The 21,705-nt window shown below is 39.2% G+C and overlaps 2 protein-coding genes across 8 annotated transcripts in view; both read left to right on the top strand.

The window, feature by feature from the left end:
- ELOVL7 (ELOVL fatty acid elongase 7) overlaps positions 1–11,375 on the top strand; it is a 33,218-nt gene extending 21,843 nt beyond the window's left edge. For 3 of the 5 annotated variants that reach the window (XM_075019442.1, XM_075019441.1, XM_075019443.1), the window contains exons 3-8: positions 450–640; positions 2,960–3,040; positions 3,456–3,512; positions 5,255–5,360; positions 8,136–8,272; positions 9,564–11,374. In XM_075019442.1, coding sequence (XP_074875543.1) covers positions 450–640; positions 2,960–3,040; positions 3,456–3,512; positions 5,255–5,360; positions 8,136–8,272; positions 9,564–9,767 — 776 coding nt within the window. In that variant the 3' untranslated portion in view covers positions 9,768–11,374. Of the gene's footprint in view, positions 1–449; positions 641–2,959; positions 3,041–3,455; positions 3,513–5,254; positions 5,361–8,135; positions 8,273–9,563 lie in introns of all 5 variants that reach the window. The other 2 variants (XM_075019445.1, XM_075019446.1) reach the window with 1 other exon arrangement.
- A 2,462-nt stretch (positions 11,376–13,837) lies between these two features.
- Positions 13,838–21,705, top strand: part of DEPDC1B (DEP domain containing 1B) — a 41,342-nt gene continuing 33,474 nt past the window's right edge. For all 3 annotated transcript variants that reach the window (XR_012649085.1, XM_075021242.1, XM_075021241.1), the window contains exons 1-3: positions 13,838–13,952; positions 14,582–14,847; positions 19,840–19,975. Coding sequence is in view for 2 of the 3 variants with exons in the window: in XM_075021242.1 (XP_074877343.1) it covers positions 13,905–13,952; positions 14,582–14,847; positions 19,840–19,975 (450 nt within the window). In the remaining variant the exon portion in view is untranslated. The remainder of the gene's footprint in view (positions 13,953–14,581; positions 14,848–19,839; positions 19,976–21,705) is intronic.

Here is a 21,705-nt window from a genome sequence, read left to right as displayed (position 1 = left end):
TCAAGGATCTTGAAAAGTGGGGCTACTCCCTGTCTCTGACTTGAACTTGTGAAGTAAGGTTCATGCTTTTCCAGAAGAACGAAGTCTCAGGTGGAAATGCAGCTTCAGTGATCTGCTTGTGCATTGCCTTCCTCTGCCACCCTCTGAGCCCCGTTCATGTGTGAAAACGCAGAGTTTTCATGGAGAGCTCTAGACAGAAAATGAGGTCACTCATGATTCTGTGTTCTCCTCTTCATTTCGTGTGAAGAATTGATGCAGAAAAAAGCCTTGAGTCCTACAGGTGCTAAATCTTGTTATCCAGTTGGTATGGATTTGAGGTGAATAGACTCTGAAACCAGTGACAGCAAAACCTAATCCATTACGAATTAAGTGCCTTTCTGTAGCTGTTTTAGGATTTAGTAAGTACCGTAAAGATCCAATTAAATTTTTTTTTCTCCCCCCTCCTCTAGATCCAAGACTGGAAGGCTGGCCACTCATGTCTTCACCTTTTCCAACAACCTTTATCATCGGAACCTACATTTATTTTGTCACTTCCTTGGGACCCAAACTCATGGAAAATAAAAAACCGTTTGAACTCAGGCAGATAATGGTGTTTTATAATTTTAGTGTGGTAGCCCTTTCTTTATATATGACTTATGAAGTAAGTATTACTTTTATTTGTAAAATATTTATATTTTTTGTCTCTACTAACTTTTAATAAATTTATTAATGTAATTCCCACTCTGCAATTCTTAAAAAACTATTATTCTGATTGTTGTAATTATATTCATCCAAGCAGTATGTTAAACTAATTGAGTTGATAATTGAAAAAAGGGAATAAGTCATAGATAGAAAGAAAACTTGTAAAATATTTTATGTGTCATTATATACAATTTACAAAATTAAAAATTCTCATGACTTGTTAAATTTCCCTGGGCTGTAACAGGTAAAGCAGACTACATGTTTTTTGTAGTTTGTTGTAATTGTTTCTGTCCTACTACGTGATAGTCAACACTGATGTTTCAAACACTCTATAGAGTGTGTTTACTATGGAGTAATCTTCAGTTCGAACTGCCTTTTAAAAGACAGACGTTAACAAAAACTAATTTGTGGATTTTCATCCTTTAAAAAAAACCAAAACAAACCAGCAACAACAACAAAACCAAGCCAAAACAGAAAAACACCACCCTCCCAAACTATGAAAATCTCTAACATTGATTTTTTTTTTCTCCTCAACCCCAAAATAGCAAATGCTTTTTCTCTCAAAAGGAATGTTGAGATTTTGCTGTAGTTCATAGCTCAAGCAAATGTTAACCTTTATGTCTGGAAAGCCTGATGAGTTGTATAGTGTTAGGGTTTGAATGATCTAAAAATCCTTACAAATGAATGGTATAGACTATGTAGAAGCTTTAATTTAGAACCTTAAACCTAGTTGGTTGGTTGGTTTTTTGTTGGTTTTTTTTTTGTTGATTGTTTTTTAAAGTGTAGCTATTTAATAGTAGTATTGAGTGATAGCCTTATACATTTACTTGGTGAAGCATCACTATAGTAGTACTGACCCTGTTTGTGTTAAATCTGGCTGTGTGGCTATTGCAGGTTTGGCAAACTGGTAATGCAAAGTTGTCAGATTATTGTGCCAAACCGGCAGCTTACCTTTGTGTTAGCTCAATTTGCATAAATTTCATCATGAGTTACAGTGAACTTCTTGACATTTCTTTTAACAGCACTCTAAAGGCACGGCAGCAGCAGCTACTTTGTGTCATGACTGTTGTGTGGAAAGCAGTGGGCAAGGTGCACGCATTTGCTATTTAGACTTTGTTTTGAAAAATCGCCAAACTTCCTTTTCTGATTTGGTGCCAAGTTTGGTTTTGGTTATAACCCCTGGAAACAAAAAAAAAAAATTAAACTTCTGTTAGTGTCTGACACTAACACAGTATTCAATTAATCTGCTGTCAAGACTTCCATGTTACAATTTCATGAAAGAATGCATGGGTAGAGGGCAACAGATTGAATTTCTGCTATTGTCTAGTGCTCAGCAAAAAGTTGATTCTTTCCCTCTTTGGAACCAAGCCATTTGGTGGGTGCTTTAGTATTGTGCAGTCTTGGTGGTGTTTCAAATCTTGTTTTATTTAAGCAATAGAAGAATTTAAGCAATTCTTTTAGGAAGTTAACAGATGGAAGGGTTTTAGTCCATTTAAAAGAGCTGAACCTCCTATTGTGTGTGAGTGGATGATGATGATGAATGGTTGAGAAGCACTTTATAAACAGATATAAGATACAGTAGGCCTAGTGGCTGGCAGGGGAATGGGCCAAGTGTAATATTAACAATGTTGCTCTTGTCCAAGCTTTAATATATTCCAAGAGAAGAGATTAAATTGTATTTGTTATGTACAGTCCTTTGGTCATGCATGTGCTCTCGATTGTAAAACCCTAGCTTCTCATTGCTCATATCGGTTGAAGACTAATTGAATCATGCAGTTTAACTAAATAAAATTTATTGATTTGTTCCTTGTCTTTAATGAAATTAAGCCATATTCTTCTGTTGTGCTGGTTTTCTTTCAGTATTAAGATGCTGTGTTGTTTCTTTTTAGTATTAAGATGGTTGGCTGTGATTTTTGAATTTCAAAATGTTTGATTTGTTTTTGTGGTTGGATTTACCCAATAAGTTGGTTTTTTAACATTATTTTTGAGATGCAGCTGTTTCTCCTCTTTGGTTACTAATGCTGAAATAATGGGTGTAGGAAGAAAGTTCTTTTCTATAGGTGTGGTCCTGGAATTAGAAATTAATTAATCTGCAACGGCAAAGTATTTTGTGGTAGCTAGCCGACACAGAAGTAGATGATTGACAAGGTTGCTGATTCAACAAGTTTTTAATATTGTTTTCCCCTCCTGCTTAGTGATTGTGAAAGTAATCCGAAATTAATCAATTTTTTAAAAGACATAAAGTAAAGCTTTGCCCTTTCCCTTTTTTTTGCTCCAGTTTCTTATGTCGGGTTGGGCCACAGGTTACTCATTCCGGTGCGATATCGTTGACTACTCGAGGTCACCTACAGCTCTAAGAGTAAGTTGCCAAACAGAAAGCCAAATTGTTATGTTACACTGACTTTATTTTTAGAAATGCTTTTTGAACAACCAAATGCATGGCTGTAGGGTGGAATGCACTAAATGGAAATACCTGCTTGCATAATGTAGACCATGTGAGTTAACTGGAGGGGGTGATTGTTTGGGAGAAAGAAAGAGGCAACATATTTGTTGGCTTGTTCTTCTTGGTTGTAAAATTTCTCCAGGATTAAAATATGTTTTGTGTTTTTAAAGAAAAACTAAACAAACCATACATTTAAATATTTCTGTAAATCTTGTGACACCACTTACCCATCCCAGTACTTTCCCTTATATAATTACTTACTTTTCCTGCAGCTGCTTAGTTTTATTTATGACTATTATGATTTGACAATTTCTGTTTTTTACTCTTGCAGATGGTACGAACTTGTTGGCTTTACTACTTTTCCAAGTTCATTGAATTATTAGACACTGTAAGTATTTGTAGCCTAATAAAAGAAGTAGTGATGTCTCCTTTTCACAGAAGAGGAAACACTGCTGTTGGAAGCTGGGGGCATAAACTGCTTTTTATTTAGCCCTTCAATCTTCAGTTATTGGAATACCATCAAGGTGTTTACCCTTATTATTGCCTCTCATCTTATTGTCCCATTACACTGTCATTCCTTGATTATCAGGAAAAACGTTAATGAGGGAACACACCTTTAAAAATTTAGGAAGCCCTGATAACTTGTCTGTTTAACAGCTGAATACACTGACCTGTTGTGCTATGGCAATGCTTGTCTCAACACTGTAGATAAAAACCAGTGTTGATCATGCTGAATTTGTTATCCACGTCATCTTCAGATTTTATCTTCCATGTTTGGAATATTTGCATCAGCAGCTCTGAATGCAACATAAATTGCCATATCTACCTGCTCTAAATTCCTGTGTATGCCTTGGGGGTCATGACTATAGATGTGTTTCATATCAGGCTGGCACTCTAACCTGTTTCAAAGAAAGTCTGAGCAGCAATGCATTGAAGCAGAATGCAGACCTTGCTCACCACCAGCAGCCATCTGCCATCACCTCTTCCTGAGACCAACACCTAGTGGGAGTGGTTTAGCTATTTTCAAACCAGCTTCTGAGTGTTGGAATCAGCTTTGATTTCATTTGCCCTATTCACACAATAGTGTGAATAGGCATGATAGTGGTGATTCAGGAGCTGACTCATGAGCAGTTAGGATGTTCTAAACCCAGCGAGCAAAGTCAGCCATTTAACTTTCATCTGCAAATACTCATGATTCAACACTGGAAGATGTTACTGACTGAGCCAAATGGAATGGTAATGGAAGGGCCAGGAATGCTAAAACTGGAAAAGCCTGACAAGTTTACTCCTCTACCTTTACTACCTGCTGGTTAGACTGCTCCTTTTTAATTAGTCCTGGGCCCGAAAAATTCTTCTTTTAAAAATTTGTTGTGTTTGAATCCAGCCGACCAGGTATGTGTTTCTCAGCAGCTTTTTGGTTTTATTGCAAAAGTAATTTCTTAGCTGTATTTAAGTCAGCTGTTTCCAAATGTTTTCCATGGCACACCAGACTTCTTTTCTTCTGTGTTCATTTGCTTGCCATCTGATACTACCGTTTGCGTGACCTGACTTTTCCTTATACAGTTTTCTTGCTCTGTTTTTCCTTAACACTTCCCTTGATGTCTATTTTTTAAAATGTGGCCTGACAAGAATACCTACATATATTCTGTCCAATTTTGCCTTTTTCCAAGGTTAGCTAAGTCAGTGTTCATAATAAAGAGCTATTTCTCTAACTTAATATTTTCTATTGCCTCTATCTGTTGCTAGTCCTTCAGTTAATTTTCTGAAATGGCCTTGTGTTAGTAGTTCAGGGGACTTAAAATCTGATGCTTCTAGATAGTTCTCAGCCCAAGCAAGTCTGTCTTAAGGTGTCTGTTGCACACAGAGGTGATGGCTCAGCCTTGGACATTTGCTTTCAAAGCTTGCCCTGGCTTTTGAGACTTCACAGGTGGATTTTATGTACTGGTTTAATTTTTTTTAAAAACTAATCTCCATATCCAGAGCCTCAGTTTCCCTTCTTGTCCCAAGACTACAATTGTGAAGAATTTTTAAATGTATAGTTGTGAGCAACCAGCACTGATGTGTACAGTTTTTTGTATGTTGAGCTTGATGATCTCCTGTAACATTCTGTTCATTAAAAATCTGTTTCAGATATTTTTCGTGCTGCGTAAGAAAAACAACCAAGTTACATTCCTGCATGTCTTTCATCATTCCATCATGCCATGGACCTGGTGGTTTGGAGTCAAATTTGCTGCAGGTAGTGGAGAGAGAGTTTAAGTTGTACATTTCTTCTGGTAGTAAAAGTTAACTATACTAGACAAAAATATTTAAAGAACAGAATTAAAAATTTTGCAAACATCAATGTTTTTACATCTAGATGTCTGCAGTATTTCATGGAACATCTGAGATCACCATAATTTTTTTGGGGGGGGAGTATTCATTTTTCCCTTTTGACAGCGTTTTGTGCAGTGTTGGTTTTCTCACGGAGGGGGAAGGTGGAGAGGAGAGCGCTGTATATAAGCAAAGAGCATTATTACGTGAAAAAGATGTGACTGCAAAATCAGAAGTGCTAGGGGAGACGTATGAGACAGACGAGCCATTTGTCCCCCTGAAATGTAAGAACTGAGTTGGAGGGGAGGACTGTGTTCTCATTTTTTTTTTGCCTGTTTAAGAAATCTTTCAGGCTTTGCTGCGGTTATTTTTGCTGGCTTTAGGTAGCATAATTGGGTTTATTTACATCTCATACTTTGGCTTTCACAAAACTACAGAATATTTTTCTGGACCTTACTTATTACAGAAACTTACTTGAGTTGTACTGAATTGAAAGTCTTTGTCCTCTTCTTGCTTACCTTCACTTTCTCTTTTCCTGCTATTTGTGTCTATGCATGTGTCTTCCTATGCTATATTATTAGTGTGAACCACTAATAAATATAGTTGGCCATGAGAATAGCCTGATAAGCACAGAGTGGAGAAGTGCACTGTCATTTAGTAGTCGATCTCTAGGAGGGTGTGGGGTTTTTTTAGGAGTTTCTACTGAGAAGTAGGGGATGTTTTGTACATGTTTCTTCACTCATGTTATCTGGTATGTTTTTTTCTCCCAGAAAATCAGTGACAAATTGCTGAAGAAAACCACTGCTTATTAAATCTGATTTGTTAGTGCCTGTTTTATGAATACAAAAATAAGACCTGGAAGCAGTCCAGAAAATTTGTAGATGGGATCTTTTGAACGTGTCCAGTGTGCAGATTTTCCTAGTGTATAAAAGGATATATTTCTGCTGTATTTGTTGAGTTTCTGTTATTAGGAAACTGGTGTTTTGACCATGTATTTCTTAAATGTTGTTAATGATGAAACTGTGAATAGTTTTCTCAGCATACGGTTCAGTATGTTCATAGATTGCAAAAAAAACCCCAACCAACAAGCCCAGCAACTAACAGTCCCTCCTCTTCAACCTTGAAAAGTTTACATTTATAGATGATTAACTTTCTGCCTCTTATCTGGACATCGGATCATTATACCGGCTACAAGCTTCTGATTTTACATCAGATTCAAATTTCCCATGTGATAATTTGACAAATACTTCCAGCAAAGTGTGTAAGAACAGTTTTGTCCTCTGCTAATAATAGTCCCTCATATTCATGAAGAACTGTGTTTATCCCTACAACTCCATTGCTTATCTTTACCCTAATCTTTCCAAATATTGTTCTGTTTGAAAACTTAAATTTTTTTTCCAAGAATTTCAGTCCTGCTGCTCATCACTGTCTATCCTTCTAAGTAGTGGCACTGATCAAGTTTTCAATCTGTAAAAAACCCAACGGGTTTGAATGGAGATGCTGATTCTTCTCTGATCTGACATAAACAGGGAATTGTAAAATGGTGCTTATGTATGGTCCTGCTTTTTGCAGCATATTTTTGTACTGTTGATGAGGTCGTTTTTTCTTTTTTCTCTGCTTTAACTATTTATTTTTTCTTCTGAATATTCACTGTGCAAGCCAAGAAAAGTATGTATGTTTGAACTGTAAGAACACTCAAATTATTTTAAAAAATACAAATAGCCAAGTTTCAAAGAAAGTTTGCAATCACAGCTGCAGGAGTTATGATCTATCAAGCTGGAAGATTAGTGTGAGCTACTAAAATCACAAAATAAGTTTTATTTTTAACTTGAATGATTCTTAATGGAAAATTGGCTTTTTCTCACCAAATGTCTGCTTTTGTCATCTTCTTTTCTTCCTGATGCTCACTATTGTCATGTTCATATTTCTCTTAATACTTTGCTGTCTGCCACTTCTTGGATCATTTTTACCTATAATTTCTTGTGTTCATTAAAATTAAAATTACGTTGAGCAGAATCATCTAATGCCATAGCTGATCCAATGGAAAAGGGAATATTTCCTTACTTGCTTTGTGAAATGTTTCTATCTTACCAGTTTCAGTCATGAGTTTGCCCCAAATGGGGCTACTTGGCCTTAAATTTCCTTTTCACTGTGAGTATGCTTTTGACATGGATGATGGATTTGTGAGACCCTCACTTAGGTCATGATTCCAAAAACTTACTATCTGAAAATGTGATTCTTTCCCTGGGAATCTGGAAATCTGTGTTGGGGAGAGAATTATTCCTTATCTTCCAGAGCTTTGCAAAGTTCACCATGAAGTCTAGAAAAGAGGTATAAAACAGGAGGAACACTGTTTCTACTAAATTCTCTGCATCTCTATCACGTATATATTTTATGAAAAAATAATAAATGAACCCAAAGAACAAAATTCCACTAAAACCTTTCACAGGTAATTAGATCAGCTAGGTTTTATTGCTGTTTTGGAAATGATTAGATAAGCCTTTTCTGAGAAAGGAAACTGGTATGACTCCTCAGAATTGGTGTCAACCCAATTCAGGTTAAATACCTTGAGGGTTAATCAAAGTCTGTAGGTTTTGTGGTACATGTTTTTTCTACCCTGAGTCAAAACAAACTACTAGGACATGAGGTGGCTTTTTAAATACCTGATGCAATAATACTACTATGTTTTGTTTTTCTGCAGGTGGTTTAGGAACATTTCATGCTTTGCTGAACTGTATTGTCCATGTTGTCATGTACACTTATTATGGAATCTGTTCTTTGGGACCAGCCTATCACAAATATTTGTGGTGGAAAAAATACATGACAAGTATACAACTTGTGAGTAACTTTGTTTGACATAAACACCTCTCAGAAAGCTGATTGTGGCTAACACAGACTTAATGCAATACATTTGTACTTTTAGTTTACATTCATGTGTGTAGCTGACAGTTGGTACAAGGTTTAGTCATGTTTTAATTGAGTAAAACAAAAGTTGTGAGCTGCCCTCAGTTATATACTTAAATCCACTGACTTCAGTGTTCACAGTAATCACAGAACTAGACACATGAGCTTTTCAGTTATGCAGTACTTCGTAAATACATTTGCCAAACTCATTGCCTGTGTAAAAAGATAAGAATGTAAGTTTACACCAAGAAGACATAATTATTGTACAGAAAGGGAAAAAGAAGTATTTCCTTAGAATTTCATGTCTGTTATTTCACAGTTTAGAGAATGTTTAGAGTATAGTTTTGAGTTTCATATGTTTAGAGAATTTACCCCTCTCTCAGAGCATTAAAAAACACTCTTGCAGTAATTACATTAAGTGTTCTATTAGCCTTAGATCACTTTCAAAATGTTATTGCTCTGGGTGCTTTTTCATGCCCAGCTTTTTTAATAGCTGAATTTTTGAAATTCAGCTTCTGGCTAAACAATTAGTTTGGCCTGAGCAAGGGTGCTGATGGAGGAGGGAAAGGAGCAGGGAGAAGCAGCCATGGCTGGCTGCTTCCACCAGGTCTGGTGTTAATAGTTCATGTGACTGTATGTAACTGAACAATTTAGCTTGAATATATATGACTAACTGAAAGTCTTTTTGTCTCAGAGGCACTACCAGTGGATTATTAACTTGGAGGTCACATGGAAATTTATGTATTTATTTATTTGAATCCTCCATTAAATTGGTTTTGGGGACCTACAGATGTTTGTGTTACATGCTAGTGTTGGGGGAAGGTGGGAATTCATGTTCAACAATCCTATAATGGTTGCCTTTTTTTTTTCTGGCTAATTTTTCTAAATGAGTCTCCCACTTGTCACTGGTCAAACACTGTCTGCCTCGTTTCTTCTCTGAACTGTCCAGGGCAGACTCCCATTCTCCTCCTATGGGTTTCCCAGTGCTGCTTGTAATTCAGTTTGTCCCAGGACTTCTCTTTCTTTACTCTGAAAGTGTTTTTCAGTGGAGTAACATTTTGGGAGAGGGGCTCTAAGGGTGCATCTATGTCACTTTAAAAAGGCACCCCCCACCCCTGCTTTCTGTTGCTTGTTGTATGCAAGTTATGCTGAATCTTTTTAAACTTCTGTAGTAAGTTTGTCATTTATTTTAAAAGTATTTCTTTTCTTCACCTTTTTCCTGCAGGTCCAGTTTATTATGATTACAGCCCATATAGGACAAATCTACATCATGGATGATTGTCCGTACCAGTACCCAATTTTCATGTTTATTATTTGGCTGTATGGCTCTATGTTTTTAGTCTTGTTCCTCCACTTCTGGTACCACGCTTACACAAAGGGACAAAGGCTACCAAAGATGGCAAGAAATGGGATTAGCAAAGATCAGTGAAACAAACTCTTGTCTCTAAAACCAAAAAAGTGTGTATGTCAAAGTGGAAGCTTGCACTACTTGACAATCAAGATATTTAGGTGCACACACTACATGGTGTATATTTTATATGTTTTCTTCCAAAACAGAGTTTGTATTTTTACCGTAAGTTATTTGGGATTCAGAATTTGGGGGGCGGGGGGAGCAGCATGGATCTCTGATTAAAAGAAAAAAAGGCATTTTTTCAACAACTTGTTCATGTCTATCCTGTAAGAAATCAATGGATAGATGATCTCTTATCTAGAAGGTGCATGGAAATAAAGATATTCACTGGGAAATTTAAAATGTGTATGACAAGTACTGAGTACTTCGAACACTAAGGGGGAAAAAATTACTTCACTTTAAATGTTATAAATTGCTGAGACTGTCAGTGGTATTTTATTAAAAGAATGAATCTTCAATAAGTACTGTTTATAGAATCTGAAGCTTATTACTAATATAGTTAATACATAAACTTTGTTACATGTGTTTACAAACTATATTACTTTAAAGAAAGGAATGGATGCTAATCTGTCAAGGTATGGTGTTTCATTTGAAGATCACAGATTTTTGGATAAGCTATCTTTTACTAAGATAACTTAATTCCATGTTCTACTCACTTGAACGTTATTCTGAATGTTGGAAACCTACTAATTTGAGGATTATCCAAACTGTCTTGTAGTGTAATGATCAAAACATCTTATTGATTTGTTCACCAAAGTAGCCTAATATACTTATTATTCAATGTATCCATGGATATATTTTGATATTGGTAGCCTAGGCTGTTTAGGAAGGGGGGGGGGAATCTTGTAATTCAATAGTCAAAATCTTAGTCCTCAAATAAGTTTTAAAAAAATATTTTTTGATTGAAGCCAAAATGTCACCTAGCATGATGATACTGTGCTCTATTTTCTTCCATTTTCATTATCTATTGAAATACATGCCTAGAAAGTTTTTCTCTTGTTTTTTTTTTTTTTCATGATTGTTTTTGTTTGTCTTTAACAACTTAAGGTTAAAGTTTCTCCATTAACAGCACCAGTTACCTTCTCCAGAACTAGGCAAAAGGATATGTGCTGTTCTCTGAGCTGCTGAGTGTGGGGCAGGCAGGGGTGACTGGGCAGGACTCCAGTCCATGTAGAATTAACCACTATGTTGTTTTCCGTGGTTAGGCAGTTGTTAGGGTCACACATGTATGGAAATCGAAGGACCTAGCTATTTGTATGCAAGCTGCATTTGTACTGTATGAGCTTATTAAGGAATTGGTGCATGCAACAGACCTGTAAACGAGGAGTTAAAGGTGTTTCAATTAATGTTACCTTTAAAAGTACTGTTCTCTGTTATGTTTACTACTAACGGAAAAGAAGCTCATGATACTTGTTTTGTGCTTGATCTGATCTGTGGGAATTTCAAATACCCCAAACTTTGGGGCAGGTTTAATTGCCTCCCTGTTGTACCATTCCAAGAAAGTAAGTTTTGTTACCTGAATACTTTTATGGGAATACTGACATTTATGGTGCATTGTTAATGCTAAAAGAATTTATCTTGGACATGAGTTGCAAATTATTTTTTATGAGATTACATACAAGTCTTCTTTATAAAACAAATAAAAAAAAATAATTTATCTTTCCACTATTTAATCCCTGTAGCTATCAACTGTGATGGCAGATTGAAGTTAAATCCCAGAAGGGATTTGGATGGCTTGAGATGCATATTGCAACCCCTGAATTTTAAATGCTTCATCCTAGAATCCTCAGTGCTGGGTTTTGGCTCCCTGGCAGTGCATGTGGAGAGGTGCTTTAGCACAGAATCCAAGACAGCCAGGGTGCTGATCAGGGCCACACACATTTTGAGTGGGAAATGCAATCACTGACTCTTAAGTTTCAAATCCTGCCAGCCTCCAGCTTGTGTGTATGTCCTTGGCTTCCAGAGTAGGGGGTCATTTCCTAAGGACAGAGACCTATTGCTGTTTTTTCAAACAGCTGGAAAAGATTTGCCTCTGATTTTTAAAGCTTGAATGGTGCCTATTTTTTATATAATAATTTATTAACTAAGTACTGATGAAGAAAGTGGGACAATTTGGTTAATTTAGGCTTTCTTGAGCCTGTGGGCTCAAACGTGTTTGGGAAACACAGGCCTTTTGGCGAAAGACTGTTGTAGCTAGTCTGTGGCTTAAGCTGGATGATGCTACCCTCAGCTTCTTCTGGAGGAAAGTAGGCATTATTCTCCAGTCCTGCAGATGACTCCTATGCTGGTAGGGGAAGTTGTCATTCTGGCCTCCCATTTTGCAGTTATCCCCCCTCCGCCCCAAAAATGTGCATGGAGGAATGCATCCTGCAGCTGTGTGTGAGGGGTCAGGTACTTGTTTGTTGGCTTGGGATGTAGGTCTGCAACTGATTCTTTGAACTCCCTTGGGCTTTTAAGTAGGAGCTCAGAGTATACATGGTCAAAACTAAGCAGCTCTGCGCATGGGCAGGTGCTGAACAGAAAGGAGCCAGGAAAAACTTCCAAGTCTAGCAGTTGTACAGTAGCCAACTGCCTCTGGAGTCAGTTGTTTGAGATTAAGAATTAATAAGCAGGAGCAGAAACTGGAGATGCTTATCATTCAGTGGGCTGTCAGCAAGTGCCATTTCAGATTCCTACTACGTAATTTCTTGCATGCGGGTTTAGTTTTCTGCAAGTTATGAAGCATTTGGAGAAAGAAAATGCATTTTTTTCAGTGAGTTGTGTGAATGTATCCTAAGAGGTTGCATATAGCGTAACTATCCTAATAACATTAGTACAAAATGTTATTAAACCCCATCCTTGTATGCACAATGTTGCAGGCTGTGAGAATCACACTGTCTTGATCTGGACAGCTGCATTTTTTTCCTGCCTAAAAATTGTGCATCTTACGTGCTGAAGTGCATTATACATTTGAGTTATGCTAGAAAGAGGGGAGTGCAAGTCAGCAAAATCATTAAGGTTACAGTGAATGCTTACTGTTAATGAGGGGAATGGTGTTGAAATTTTGTGTTCCTTGGATTTGGTGGAGGAGAAGCACTAGTGTTACTAGCTACTGCTCTCCTAAGAAACTGAGTCCTGAAAATTGGAGTGGGTTTGGGTTTTTTGTTGTTGTTTTGGTTGGGTTTGTTGTGGGTTTTTTTTGTTTGTTTTTTTTTGTGTTTTTTGGGGGTTTTGGGGGTTTTTGGGGGGGTTTGTTTTTCTTGTTTTTGTTTTTGTAGTTTTGGTGGTTTTTTGGGTTTTTTGTTTTTTTTGTTTGTTTTTGGGGGGGGTTGGTTTTTTTGTTGTTGTTGTTTTGGTTTTTTGGTGTTTTTTTGTTTGGTTTTTTTTTTTGTGTTTTTTTTGGTTTGTTTTTGTTTTTTGTTGTTTTTTTGTTATTTTTTTGTTTGTTTGTTTTTGTTTTGTGGGTTTTTTTTGCTTTTTTGTTTTTGGGGGGGGTTGTGGTTTTTTTTTGGTTTTTTTTGGGGGGGTGGTGGTAGTAGATGAATGAAAAGGTTGTGTTCTCTTCATCAATATTTCACGGATGTGGTTTGACGGTTCTCCAAACCTAAGCCTGAGCCGCTTTACTGACTGAGGAAGGACGAAGAGCAGCACGTAGCCAGTGTTCTCTTTTAAAACTTACGTCAGGTGTCTTCCGGGAAGACAGAACGCCCCGGCGGAGACGGGACCTTCTCGCTCTGCCTGCCCGGGCGGGGTCCCCTCTCCCCGCCGGTACTCCTCCGGGGCCTAGTCGCGTCCCGCGGCGTTCCTCCCTGCCGCCCGCCGTCCCACGGCCCGCCCTCCGGCCGAGGAGCGTGGGCTCGCGTGGAGGCCTGTCAGCGGCGCGGCCCCCGAGCCCGCGGAGGCGGAGAGGCCGGGGGTGCGGCTGGGGGGCAGGCGGGCCTCCTCCCCGCCCCCCGCCGTGGCCGGCCAGGGGGAGGGCTGGCGGCGGGGGGCGGTGGCGGCGGCGGGGGCCCCCCTACCCCGCCAATCAAGGGCGGCGCGGCGCGTCACGTGCGGCCGCCGCCGCCCAATAGGCGAAGGCAGCGCCTCTCGGGCTCGGATTCAAACGGTCGGCGGGCGCGGCGCGGCTCGTGCGGCTGCCGGTTTCCGTGGAGACGGCGAGGGCCGGCCGCGTCCATGGAGCCGAGGCTCGTCGGGCCCGGGCCCTACCGCGCCACCCGGCTGGTGAGTGCCCCGGACTGGGGTGCCCCGACCCCGCCTTTGCCCCTTCGGTAGCCTTACCTGCTCCGGGTGGGGCCTCCGTGCCTGATGGCGGCTCTCCTGGGTACCGGCCGGCTGCCTTGAGGCGGCCTGGCCGCCCAGGCCTGCCCCGCTCTCCGGGCCTCTGCGGCCTGACGGCCGAGCGCCGCCACCCCGGGCGGTCCCTGGGCTCGTCCCCGGCAGCCCGTCCCCCGTCGGGAGCCGGCGGGGCGGCCCCCAACGCCGTCCGGGTGTTGGTGCTCCCCACGCTGAGCGTGTGCGGGGCGGCTGGAGCGGAGCGTTAGTCCAGCCTTTTGTCAGGATAAAAGCCCGGGGGGGGTGTGTGGGGTGTGGGGGTGGTGAAAGCTGTATCTGTAGAGCTGTAGGTAGTATGGGGCTCTAGATCTTTCAGATTCTGAAACCTGGTGTTCGTTCTCAGACCTCAACTGTTTAAATCATTGTTTTCAGTTTTGGTGTGCTCGTAAACGCCAAGTGATCCAAAAAGTACGTAGTTCTGCATTAAGATCTGGCTGCAATCTGGTCTCGCTTTGTACAACTAAAACGCTTCAAGGGGAAGAGCTCCCGTAACGGTTTTCTTTGTTCCTCTTCCCTAGTGGAACGAGATAATAGAACTTTTTCGTGCTGGGATGCCTTTACGGAAGCATCGGTGTCACTTCAAAAGCTACGAGCGTTGCTTCAAAGCCTCGGAGGCAGTGGACTGTTTACACGAACTGCTTGGCTCTAATCAAAACTTTGGCCCAGAAGTGACTCGCAACCAAACAGTTAAGCTGCTTAAAAAATTCCTGAAAAATCACGTTATTGAAGATATTAAAGGAAGATGGGGCAAAGAGGACTTTCAAGATGATGGCCATTTATATAGGTAAAACTATATACGGTGACTGAAAAATTTGGGGTGTTGGAAACAGGGAGTAATGACTCTTGCGCATTGGTCTTACAAATGTTTTTGTAGAATGCTTTTGAAAAAGTGTTTATGTGTCTTCCCCCCCTTCCTTTTAAAGACTTTATTTTCTTTAGTGATAGGCAACTGTCATGATTTAATGTTTAGCTTGCTTTGAGTTGTTTTTTTTTTTTGCTTGTTTTTTTTTTAATATTTTTGAAGGGCACTTTTACTCAGTTACATTCTATGAACACTAGCAAAAGCTTTTGCAGCTTTTACAAGGTCGCAAGTTCTGTTTGCTGTTGGTAGACATCAGGTCTGTCAGTGTTGGAAGAGTGTATATCAGGAAGACATGGATGGAAGTGAGGATACCCTTGAGCATCCAGCTGCAGTTGTTCTCTCTCTCACCCAACCCCCTCACTATTTCGGATGCTATTTCTACTCCTTCTAAGACAAGAGAAAGGCCTTCTGAATTTAAGTCATTCATGATGTAACGTTTTTCTATATTCTATGGGTTGTAGATTGAAATTTTCTTAAGAGAGATGAAGTTTTATTCTCTCATCCTCAAGGATGTTTGCTTACTTATGCTGGTTTACCCTCTCAGAAGGTGGCTTGTTCACAGAGGAAAAGAATTTTCCTTGTAATGAAAGCTTAGCATTAATGGTTCTTTGAGCTCTTGTGGCCTCAGTTAAGGTTTGGGTGTCCAGAAGTTGCAGGTTCTGAATTTGTACCATCTTGTAGTGTCTGGTTCAGTGAAAAAGTAATGTAAAAATGACCATTGCCTTAAGTATGGATATGTAACGTATATCATGGTCAGTCTTCTGAGGAAATGGGAACTCTCTTCATGCAGACCAATAGAGAAAATAGGTCAGCAATAATGATATGTTTCTACTTACTCTACCTATTATTATATACTTAAATAAAGATTATGTATTAATTTGTTGGTAATGATTTCTTAATATTATTTTTGGGAAAATGTATGTAATACTGAATTTCCACTTGATGTGGATGAAGTCAGTTTTTCATTTTGCTCTATGATCTTAACTGGTTTGTTTTTAGAGTGTGCCTAAGCTTTTTTGCTGCCCAGGCTGAACACCTATTCTGTAAGTGAAGTTGTTCGTTACTCTCCTAATTTTATTCTTTAATATGGAGTACTTTAAAAGTAGGAGGTACTTATGATGTAATTCTTTTACTTTGTCATAAACAAACTTGTGTCGAGATACTTTCTTATAAAAGAACCGTGGCTTATGTTAAACTTGTTTCACTGCAGTTCAGTTAATTTGCAGTCACATTGGATCAGATTTGTGCTTTATTCCAGCAACAAATTAGCATCAATTCAACTTGTTCTTTATGATACTGCATGATATCTTTCAGTAAAAGTAGTAGTTGTTTTTTAGTGTGCCTTCTGAAGGAAACGATACTGAATGCTACAGCTTCCCTGCCAAAAAAGTTAAACCAATTTCAATCAGCTTTAATGGAACAAATTTTAAGGAATTTAAGGTGAGTAAAAAAATGAATGTTCTCTCCAAAGTTAGCTCTGTAAAGGGAAAATCCATATAACAATTAATCAAGGAAAATGTTAAATTTTAGAATTTGGGACTCAAATTCGGAGGACTTAGTGTATCAAAGGACTTGTATCTGAAAATATTTTGAGAAGCTCACCCAAGAAAGTCTGTTGCTAATTATCTCAAAACAATATGTGTCTCTGTAGTCTGTGAGCTGAACATGACTGAAGGCTGGGAAAGGATGCTGAGGAAGTATCATGTATGCTTGTTCCGTTCTTGAATTCTTCTCTGGCTGTCTGCTTATGGCTGCTGTAGAAGGGCAAGATACTGTGAAAGTTTACCTAGTCATCGACTAGTTCAGATTGGAAAACAGTCATGGAAGACAGGAATAGCTTCAGAGGATCTTAGGTCTTGACTTTGGCTTAGAGAAGGTTAAATGTAAAAGAGTGGTATGGAGTGGGCTTTTTACTTGTTTAAACAGTTAGAAAAACAGTTAGGTGTTAGTACAGCATAAGGTGGTAGGTGTGTTATTGGTTTGGTGTGTTCCTAGCCCAGTCCTGCTCTGTCTATTCTTTTTAGTACAGCACTACCTGTGGTTTTTTTCACCGGTGCCATAGGTGTTAAGTACTTAAAGATTAAACACGGGTTTTGGTAACCACTGGTATGCTATATCTCTTTGGTTTGGGTTTGTTGTGTTTGTGTGGTGGTGGTTTTTTTGTTTGTTTATTTTGCATTGTCATAGTGACACATTCAAATTATTTTGTTCTTTCCCCATCTGTATTTTCAGCCATGACTTTCCTGAGCTGCAGGCTGTGGAAATTGGTTGGGTGAAATATTTCTGTGCTTTTCACTTTCTATGTGTTCTGCGTAATGATCTGCTATCAGACAAGAGAGCTCTTCTGTTACAGCTATCTTAATGATCTTCTGACCTCACCTTCCATTCTAAGTTCCTAATTGAACAGTTTTTCTACTAAAACTGCATAATTTTCATGCATCTTGAATTGGAGCCAGCTTTTTCCCACGGGTCTTGGTGCATAAATAGACTGTGTGCTACTCATGGTTTTAGTGTTTGGGCTTTAAGTTTTAAAACATGCTTTTATCCTGTATATGGAGCCAAACATCGGTTTTCCAGCCTGCCTTTATTCACGTATTTCGTGTCCTGTCAGCTCCATCTGGTGGACTTTCCTAATATTACGTTGTAAATACGTTTCTCACCGTGTTGATACAGGTAGCAGTACAAGTCGCTTTTAATTCCACTTACAGTGCTTACTCTAGAAACCTTGATATGCTTCATACCTTTTCCTATGAATTCCTGTCTTAATTTACTGTTACTGTACGCTGTGATGCACAGCTGTGTCATTCATTAACTTCACATGTAAGTGTAGTTTTCTGCTCTTTTTCACTCCACAGAGCATGCAAAAGAGACATGTGAAATGTGAAAGTGAGAAGTAGTGTGGCTTCTAAAAATAGCAAAGACTGCCTGTGTGTCCGGACTTACTGGCTTAGTACAGTCTATGATAATGAATGAGAAGTTACAGTTTTGGAAACTGTCAGGCTTTACGTTTTTTGGAATTGAAGCAATTGTATTAAAAGCAAAAGTGTTAGTACGCTTGCATTGCTAGTAAGTTTCTGGGAATTCAGCTGTGGTACTTGTTAGGCCATTGATACCAATTTTATTGACCCTGTTGTCTATCCATTGCCCTGGACACAAACGGGTATCTCTATTTCTTCCTTGTATAAACTAAAACTAGTGCTGCTGGCTGTGAACCATGCTCATCTTGACATGTCAGTCTTGAAATCCTCCTCAGTTGTTAGCTTTAGGTAACATTATTCTGTTCATCATAAAATCAGAGGCTTTTCGTTGTTAATCCAAAAACTTGACTCTATCTCAATCTTGCTGTAATGCTACCTGAAAAAGGGGAATGCCCCTCCTTTTTCTGCTTGTAAGAACTCATTCATTTACTGGTTTGTTGAGAATCAGGGCAGCAAATGACATAAAGCTAAAAATTGTGATGAACTGGAGGGGAAACAGGGAACTGTTGAGAATACTGTAAGGCAAAGGAAAAAAAGGCTGCAGGTGTTTTAACAATAAACTCTAAGAAATAATGAATAGCTGAAAAATAGTTGAGAACATTCAACAGCTGAACATCTGCAGTGTAATCTGGGTTACTTTAAAAGCTCTTGCAGGATTAGTGTGAGGTGCTTATTACTTCTCATCAGGGTTTGTCTGAAGGAAGTGATATCTCTCTGTGTTGCAGATATTCTGTTGAAGAGCATTGTAGAATATGCCAAATGGGCTCAGTGTGTATGGTCAAAACTGCAATGTGTTTAAGCCATGCAGCGTAACACTACTGGACTAACAAGTCTGCAACACAAAACAAATTTGAAAACTAATTAAATGCTGAAATTGCCTTGAGAGTATGGGGTGAAGTTTTAGAGAAATCTTGAGGATTTCTTGAGCATGAGAATCATTTTGGTAGGATATAAACGCATGCTACCCAGCAGTGTACAAGCTCTTGTTGCGTGGTCACAGACATAACTGTCTTTTACATTCTGATTAAAAGAGTAAGTGAGACTGAAGCAATTTCTTGAAGCATGAGGAATCTCCACATCTAAAACCTAGGAGTGCAGGTAAACAAGATCTGATGTGGGCCAGTCTGATGACAAGTTGCCATCAAACTGATTTGTCTTTCTGATGTGCTGCCATTAACTCCTTTGTACATGCTCTGGCCTAGGTTTGGCAGTAGTTTAATACTGGTCAAGCTGGAGATGTGAATGAGCTGACTGTGATCTGGGATAGTTTGTTTTCCCTGTTTTCTGCAAGGTCTAGCTTAGGGTTTATTTCTGCTATTTTCTTCAAAGCACTTCTTGAAATGCCTTAAAAAGTGAACGAGTTTCCTGCACAACAAGCTGGAAAAAAACTCCAGAAAAGAACTGCAGGATATGATCTTCGCACAGAAAACATGTAAACACAGAAGTACTTGGTAATGTTGACAAAACTTCTTGTGGACACTTGCGTGCGCACTAAATCCAAGCATTAGTCATGTGACTTAGTTATGTAGCTTTGCTTTAGGAGATGCATGCTAGCAGTGCACTTAGCATGGGGAAACTCTACCCACAGCTTTTTCAGCAGAATCAACATCCGGTGAAGACCTGAGTCAGTTGTCTGTACATAGACAGCTGGTGTTACTTGAGATGCTCTGGGATATCAGACAGTCACCCACGGCTCAGCTATGTCATGGGAGGTACAAAGGACCTGAACTGTTCTGGAGCAGCAGATGGAGGCCGAACAAGACACTTTAGGATGTTTTATGTGTCACTCAACACCAGTCTTCAGGCAACTAAGTCACACTGTGAACATCCAAGGCATTTTTTGTATTTTTGCATGTGAAGGCCTACTACGGTTTTGCACTGGTGATTATGGAATAGGGTGGAGTTCAGAGGCATTAAAAGTATTCTCTAATTGTAGATTTCCTCCTTCTTCACCGCTGAAGCCATATCCAAAGAAACCTTCATGTGGAAAGGAAGTAATTAAATTTCCAGACTGGAATGAACCGAAGGCTGGCACTTCCCAAGAACACATCCCAGTGAAATCAGTCACAATGGTAAGATATCCAGTTTTCATTTCCCCAGCCATAAGCATATTTGGAAAGCAAAACTGAACTAATGATCTCTTTGTAGTGGCACAAAATATTTGGTTACAAAATTAAATGCAAAATACTTCTATTTTAAACTTATGTGAAGTAAAGTTGTTCTTAATGATTTGTTGGCTGGATTTTGGCTTTGAGTGTTCTTTCTGCTACAGATGCTCAGTCCTGAGCATCCTAAGTTCAGCATGGCTGTATTTGCCAGTATGCTTGCGTTCCAGTTTGCTCAAATTCCAATAGGGCATTTACTATACTACAAAACAAAAATTAGTTACTTTACTGTCACTTACACTGTAACTCTTATTCAGACATTTCATGTAGAAGAATAGATACAGTATTACTGCCTTCCTAGCTGCTATGATGATGTCAGTGATTCAATTTCCTTTTTCATAAGGAATATATTGTGGCTAAGGAGAAGCGGTCTTGGTTTCATTGTTATCCTTTGTGAGCTTGGAGAATCTTGCCACATACTTACCTGGATTGATCCAGCCTTTGTAAAGTTGTTGAAAAAACTGTTGCTTTTATTAGTAAAGCAAAATTGTATCAACTCTTGCCACCTGGGCATCTTAAAAGCCTAGGCTTCTGTCGTTGTGTATATTCTAAACCCTTCCTCCAGTGTATCTTCTCTGAGTTTTCTCGTATTTTGTGAGCTCTGGGGACTTCTTTGATAATTTTGGCCTTTTCATTAATGCTTATCAGTGGAGGACACTAACCTTGGATTTCTTGGTGACCAACAGTCTGGAAAAGTAGCTCCTACCATTTTGCTGGACATCTAGAGGTCCTGAATGAATGGTTATTCCGTATTTGTAATCCAATTACTTATGTGCAGATCAAGTGCACCTTTCATGTACAGCAGGCTTCTGAAGAGGAAAAACATAGTCCTTAGAACTTCAATAGTTGATAGAAGATTAAGAGGGAAAAAAGAAAAGATAATGCCAAAGACAAGTAAAGAGAATAGAGTATTTTAGTTCCCGAGCAAGTATCTGCTGCAATTTTGACTTGTTACAGCCTCCAACTGTCTGCTCTAAATTTCCATCCAAGCATCCTGGCCTGATAAGAGTTTTCAAAACACTGCCTATATACATCTGAATCTGATACAACAGCAAACAGTCTGGCATAGCTCAAAATCTCTTTCATTGGTAGTTTTGGTTAGTATAGTGTACCATAAGTTGAAGTAACTGAGGCAAAGGAATAAGCTGCTTTCTGCTGGCTCTTTTATGGAAAGGTGTAGCTTCCACTGCAATGGTGAAGTAGACAGGTAGCTGGAAGTGGTGGCACCTTAAATTGCTCCAGCATCAATCAGACCACTTACTGTCTGTGTGTGGATTGATGGGCGTGGGTCTGTGTTGTGAAACACTGATGTGGAAGACCAGACACTAATTTCAGAGGGTGCTACATGTTTCAAACTACTCTAGTCTAGTGTCACAGCATGACAGATGATTAGTGCTTGGAGTAATTAAAATGCATTCCTGGAGTGCATTTCATCATTTGGTTGTGATCACAAGGATTACTGTTAACGTGCTTTAGGGCAGCTCTGTGATATAATTCAAAGAACTGGGAATGATTGGGAGGTTTGCCTTTAAACTTACACTGCTGACATGAACTGTATTGTATGTCCATCCATTGACACATTGATGACAATCTTCAAGCATCGAGCTTGGATGTGAAGGTTGAGTAAAGGATAGTAG

The sequence above is a fragment of the Buteo buteo genome, chromosome Z, assembly GCF_964188355.1.
Source record: "Buteo buteo chromosome Z, bButBut1.hap1.1, whole genome shotgun sequence".
Taxonomy (NCBI): Eukaryota; Metazoa; Chordata; class Aves; order Accipitriformes; family Accipitridae; genus Buteo; species Buteo buteo.
This window is presented reverse-complemented; position numbering and strand designations above follow the sequence as displayed.